This window comes from Chenopodium quinoa, unplaced genomic scaffold, assembly GCF_001683475.1.
Source record: "Chenopodium quinoa cultivar QQ74 unplaced genomic scaffold, ASM168347v1, whole genome shotgun sequence".
In the NCBI taxonomy this organism is placed as follows: Eukaryota; Viridiplantae; Streptophyta; class Magnoliopsida; order Caryophyllales; family Amaranthaceae; genus Chenopodium; species Chenopodium quinoa.
Genome location: NW_018743047.1, coordinates 2,095,417 through 2,102,163, shown reverse-complemented (window position 1 = coordinate 2,102,163; position 6,747 = coordinate 2,095,417). Strand labels below are relative to the sequence as shown.

General features: G+C 31.9%; 1 protein-coding gene across 1 annotated transcript; it reads right to left on the bottom strand.

Moving 5' to 3' along the window:
* Nucleotides 1-845: 845 nt before the first annotated feature.
* LOC110730729 (gibberellin 3-beta-dioxygenase 4-like) lies at nucleotides 846-4,259 on the bottom strand. The gene is made up of 3 exons (XM_021910551.1): nucleotides 3,766-4,259; nucleotides 2,281-2,544; nucleotides 846-1,152 (listed from the first exon to the last, which is right to left on the bottom strand). Exons 1-3 carry the CDS (start codon nucleotides 4,257-4,259, stop codon nucleotides 846-848), a joined length of 1,065 nt encoding a protein of 354 aa, XP_021766243.1.
* Between the last annotated feature and the right edge of the window lie 2,488 nt (nucleotides 4,260-6,747).

Sequence of the window (6,747 nt, the reverse complement as noted above, 5' to 3'; positions counted from 1 at the left end):
ATAATTTAGATTAATTTAATTAATTAGGAATAAATTGACTTGTTTCCCTGTGGTTTGACCCTACTTCCCTATCTCTTTTAGTTAAAGGACTTAGGTAATTCTTTTGATTAGGAAATATGAATTTATCCTGTTAGCTGACGTAACCATCTCATCAACTTCCCGAATCGAGCTTGGTGTAAAAGAGGTACCCGAGTTCCTTAGATTCTGCAAAATTATATCAAAAGGATCATGAGTAGTCGATTGTGAAGCTTGTTGAGGTATTAGGTTATTTTTGTATTCTTTTCGACCCATTGGAGATCAGATTTGATGAAGAAAAACCATCAAACTCTAAGAACCATGGAGAGGAGAGAGATCAGAGAAAGTCAACAAAAGTAAAACCTTGAATATGTTTAGGAATTTTATCATTAGACATTTAGACGTGTTTCTATTAGATTAATTGATTTTTTCTCCTGTTTTCCTTATTATTTCTTTTTTTATCACTTTATTATCAAATAAATTCATAGTACTAAAATAAAGTACGAATACTCTATGTAAAATATGGTACTTATTCTGTCACTAAATATTTAACAAAAATACAAGTTGTCAAAATAGAAATGACATTTATTGATGAAAAATTACTAATTCAAAGTATATGATAATAATAATACTAATCATGGTATTAAGTGAGATTTATGTGTCTCTACTTGTGAATAAGCATAAAATTCTTAGAACATATATTTGAAACATTAATATAAGGATCAATGCAAACTACATTACACTTTATGTAAAAATTTAATTTATTCAACCCCCTCATTGTAAAACGGAAACAAAGGAACACTTAAACAAGTTCTTAACTCTAATTAACCCTAGCCACTTTTCCTAACAAAGGAGAGTGCCAAATCTAAGTACTTCAACTTAAGGATTGCATATTCTTTCACCTTTATAGGCTTAAATTTAAGACCCTCACAATTTGGATAGTCCAAAAAGGGAGAGACTTCAAAGTCTACTGGAAGGCCATAAAAGTATGCAAAGGATAACCTTTGTTTTTGTTTATTGTTGACAACTGCCCTATGAATTGCACTTGGAAATCTTACATTTGAAATTATGTGTAAAAGGTCTGCCACATTTACCACCAAAGCACCTGGATGTGGGTTGAATGAGACCCACCCACTACTACAAAAAACCCCTAATAAGTCGGACTTTTAGAGTCACCTGTACATAAGGTGGGACTTATAAACCTATCGAGTCGCCTCATATTTATTAGGCGACTTGTTAAGTTGGGGTTAAAATCAACAAAGCACCTAACGAGTCGCTTAATATATATGAGGTGACTTGATAAGTTAACAAGTCGCCTCATATATGCATGCGACTCTATAATCCGACTTATTTGGTGGTTTAAATTAGATTTTCAAAGTCACCTTTACATAAGGTGCGACTTGAAACCCTGTCGAGTCGCCTTATAAATATTAGGTGACTCAATAGGTGAGTTTTCTTATCTACGACTCTCACCTAATGAGTCGCCTGATATTTATAAGGCGACTCGATAGGTTTAAAGTCGCACCTTATATACAGGTGACTTTAAAAATCTAATTTAAGCCACCTAATAAGTCGGGTTATAGAGTCACATGCATATATGGTGCGACTTGTAAACCTATCAAGTCACCTCATGTATATTATGCGACTCTTTAGGTGCTTTGTTGATTTTAACCCCAACTTAACAAGTCGCCTAATAAGTATGAGGCGACTCGATATGTTTACAAGTCGCACCTTATATATAGGAGACTCTAAAAGTTCGACTTGTTAGGTGCTTTATTATATGACGACTACCTAATTAGTCGCCTAATACGTAGGACGCGACTCGATAGGTTAATTCTAAAAATGTATATAAAATAGTTACAATATCATATATATATGAAAATTAACTTTGGCATAATGGCAAGAACTTCAATCTTCGATGCAAAGAACCAGAGATCAAGCATGCTGAGTGTCATAAACACTGACATTATATGAGCTAATAAAAATAGTTTGAAAAAATGTTGATTTTTTACGTGTCGCCTCTTTCAACACAAGGGACACAATAGATTAACCTATGGAGTCGCCTCTTTCATCACAAGCGACACAATAGCTTAACAAATAGAGTCACCTAACAACTAATAGGCGACTTATATAAAAGCTATCAAGTTGCCTTAGAGGTGACTCCTAAAGTTGGAAGCTATTGTGTCGGTGGCTGTGGAGTCGCCTTTAAAGCGACTCGTTAGGTCATTTACAGGCGACTCGATAGGGGTTTTTTGTAGTAGTGACCCAAATTCGTCTTTGTATACTTGGAGTCCACTTGCATTGCCACTTTGGTGGAGGATTGTAAAGAGGAGAGTATCTGTGTGGGGCCCTATGCCCATTGTTTGGGATGAATCAGGGCATGGCGGGTACGAGTTGAGATGAATTGCATAATTATGGTCTTTAAGTGTAGCTTCTTCAGGTGTAGGAATGTTAAGTGATTTGAAAATCAAACTCTTGAGTTTGTCACCAAGGTCATTCATCTTTGTCTGGTACTCAAATATCACTTCACTATATAAAGGAAAACAACAAATTGACATGGTTTTATAAGCAATAATGATATAATTAGTTTGTAAAACAACATGAATATCTAACATACCTGAAGTCGTATATGATAACCAAATACATCTTAAATTAACACATTTAGGGTAATTAGAATAGTGTGCAATGTGAATGTAGAAAATAGTATGAGTATATGGGAAAATTAGTGTAAATAGCATACAGGATGACCCGTATGTACAATATTTATTACTTCCTTAGTCCTCTAGGAGGGACCTTTCCCATAATGTCATTTGTAAGGTTGTTCAATAGTTGCCCTAAATTGGACTGAATTAAAGAGAATCGGTCATCCAGTCTTGTCTGGTCCAAAACCCCTAAAACTAGTATTAAATTTAACCCCCTTTTTTTATTAAAATTATAAATTAAATTTCTATACTAAGTTATATTTAACTTAAGATTACTACGAATATATTACATTATGAGATATTTATTACACATTCGGTAAAATGGGTATCAAATAATAATGTTTCATATATTTATTTTTCCTTTTTTTTATGAATTTATTATATAGGAAAATAGTTTTAAACTAGTGTTGTTCGAACTGATTTTAGACAAGTCCATTCATGGTTCGGCCTAATCGTTTGGCTTTAAATTTTTGAATTTTAAATATTGGTTAGGTTCAATTTGATATTCGATTCATAAACAACTCCAGTTATTTCCACATTAAAATGGAATATGTAACAATGTTCCATAAAATTATGCAAAACTTGGCTAACGACTTGGATATATATCATAGAATTTTGTAAATATAATAATAAATGATTGCATAAATGTGCTATGCATTAGAGGTAAACAATGTACACAGGGTAACCTTAACATTTGTGGGTCAATCAACTCTATTTTAATTTATATATATATATTTTCAATTTTCCTTGTCAAAACTGATTTCTTTTTCTTAATTTGATAAAATAATGTGTAATATGAATCCGCATAAATTGATAAACATATACAACTTTATTTTGACCCTAATAAATATTATTTCTAGATCTTCCAATAAATGTGGGGCCTTTTCATTTTTCTTTTTGTAAAACTAAAAACAAAATATAAGAAACATTGGTTCATAGTTTTTTACTGTTAATTTTATAAATAATGATGATTTTAATTAGTTTCACAAATTTAAATTTAATCTTTTTAATGTAATGTATCATATGACTTTCAAACAAATGAGCTTACCAAAAACTTTCAAAACTATTAGGCCAAAGTTTCTTAGGGTGATGATGATAAGAGTTACCCATGATAGTGAACCCTTCATTCCACATTTGCTTGCTGAAGAATAAAGCAAGTCTAGGATAACCATATCCAGTATCTTCACCAGGGGCTCGTAAAACCTTCATCTTTTTCTCAAATGGAAGATTGAATAATTTTTTGGTTTGAAACTCGACTTGATCTAATAACTCCTTAGAAACCCCATGATTTATGACTTGAAACATCCCCCATGTCTCACACACATTAAAAATGAGGCCTAAAGCCTTAGGATCTTCAAGATCAATTATTGGAATAGAGATTGAAGCCCCCGATTTCTCATTATCAGGGTTGATTTTTGAATCGTCAAAACATTGTGCCCCTATATGAGATTCAGGAACCCTTTGGATTGAGCTAAAATCTATAGGAACAATAAGGCGTTGCTGCATAAGATGATCCTTGTCAGCATTTGAAAGAAGAGACATTTTTTTAAATGGAAAAATAAAAAAAAAACCTTGGTAATATAGAAAATTTGAGGTTTTAATTTTTATTTTACTTTGTGAGGAAGATTGAAGGTTTAATCAAAATATGAGAAAATTATCAATGGAAGCTTTGATAAACATATAATTTGTCTGTCTTTTGACTGATGCGAACTTGTGAAAACATGTATTTATAGGGGTTATAAATATTATATAAATGAATTTGAGATTAATGACATGTGTCATATATCAAGTAAATAATGGAAATTATCATGATATCAGTGCAATATCAAATACCAAATCAAATATTTCTATCTTTATAGTTGAATATTAAATGTTAAAAACTTTAAATGTTATAACATATCAATAAAAAAATGTAAGAAATCAACATGTTTGATTATGTACATAAAATAAGGCAACTAAATTATATCATGTGTATAATTGATAAATTTTGAACGACTAATGAATCGAAAATGATCTTGTGGTACTCCCTTTGTAACACCCCAAAATCTCCCTCTACGGATATACTCGTTGTAGGGAATATTTCAAGCATTCCTTCCTTTATTCTTCTCATATTCATGTGTGCTTTCTGACTAACATACAATCAATAAGTTAACACTAAACCTGTTTATCTATGTTGGTTGAATATTAATGCACAAACAAATCTATTATTAGCGATTACTTAAATTGTAATCATATTAGCCTAAACAAGATTATCAATTATCTTATATATTAAGCGTGACTACAAGTATAAATTCTCTTCAAACATGCATAAAAGACGTGATCGAGCAATAACAATAATATAATAAGCAGCAACAACAACAACAACAACAACAACAACAACAACAACAACAATAATAATAATAATAATATTCTCAATCTTTATCCTAGCACGTCACTAAATAATAAAAATCAAATCCTAGCACGTCACTAAACAATAAAAATCAAATCAACCTAAACATGATACTAGAAAGCAATAAGCATCCTAACATGATACTAGGAATGAATATAATATAAACATGCTTTCTATATCAAAAGAATAATTAAATTACTTACTTTGATGTCTCGTATCTCTTTCTAATAACAAAATACACACGTTAGTAACTTCAAGGAAAATATTAAATCAAACAATAAAATAAAATAATTGAAATAGGGACTTGGGACCAAACTCTCAGAAATTATCAACCTTTCATGTCCAGGGCAAAGACAACTTTGAACTTGGCTAGGTGTGTCTAGGACTTGTGAATGCGGAATTTTGTTAAAGGAAAAGGTTTAGAAAACGAATATAGAGAGAATAAGCTTTAGCTTAGAGAGAAGAGAAAAGATTAGTGATCAAGCTTGTTGATTCTGAATGAATGAAAACGGGAAAATACGACCATATTTATAAAGAAAATAGTCCGAAAACGATAGAATAGAATTAGAATTTGAATCGGAATAAAACTAACCCCTGTCGCCAGTGACAGAGCCCAGCGCGAAACGACAAGCATCACGTATGGCGACAGGCTCTGTTGTTTGGCGACGGCCTTCTCGTCTGGCGCTAATTAAAAGATAAAACGCGCTTTTGTACATAATCATCTTCTTAATATAATTAAGATATTAAACTCCGTATTTATTAATTTTAAATCAGATTTATCAAAATAAAACACTTGTTTTATATCAAATCAAATTCACTATTTTTCTAAAAAAAAATAATTATCAATCCTAACGTTATTAGAGCTCAAAATAACCTTCTAGACTATTGTAGAAAATTATAATCGATCCTAATAATATTAAAAATAATAATTAATGCGCCCTCCACTAGATCATTGGCCATAAAACCATTTTAGACCCAATTTAGTATTTTGGCCATAACCTCCTCATTATTCATCGGAATTGGGCTTATAATATATCATTGGAAAGCTCTTTGCGAGCTCGACCCAACTACACTATTATTGGACTTTTTCATGGAACAAGATAAATTTGACTAGATATTTATATAAATAGAGTAGATTTTTGAAAACAGAAAGAAAGATTTTTATTAAAACGACCGCAGCACAAGACTTTTCAAAGTTTTACTTCGTTCGATAATCAAGTGACGTAAAAAGTATTCATCATTGGGATTGGTTTTTGGGGAGACACATTTGGGTGTCTATAGAAGCCCCCAATATGATTGAGTTTGTTGCAACACATGTTTCGAAAACAAAAGTCAAAGTAGCGATGGAGACAGAGAATGATTCAGAATATCCTGCGATCCTAGATCATTCTTGTAACTCCGATACCTGCAAACTAGCGTTAGTTAAATAAATAAAATAGTTAAGAAATGCGTATCTTGCACCGTCGAGCACACGTCTCTGGAGTAACCAATTTTGTTGATGCATTTGTGACAACCTTCATAGTGCCTTGTTAACGCCGTCATCGAAGATCGCTGCTTGTAGCTATCCTTGATTGTTTGTGACAATTCTTCACATCCTGAGGAACTTTGTCGAAGGTGACTGCTTGTAGCCATCTCCAGTTT

What these genes read in the sequence shown, in the direction of transcription:
- LOC110730729 (XM_021910551.1), bottom strand. Translation starts at nt 4,259, where the DNA reads ATGTCTCTTCTTTCAAATGCTGACAAGGATCATCTTATGCAGCAACGC. An exon ending in AATAGTTTTGAAAGTTTTTG is followed by an intron (nt 2,545 to 3,765) that starts GTAAGCTCATTT and finishes TCCTTTATATAG; the next exon opens with TGAAGTGATATTTGAGTACC. An exon ending in GTATACAAAGACGAATTTGG is followed by an intron (nt 1,153 to 2,280) that starts GTCACTACTACA and finishes GGTTTTTTGTAG; the next exon opens with TAGTGGGTGGGTCTCATTCA.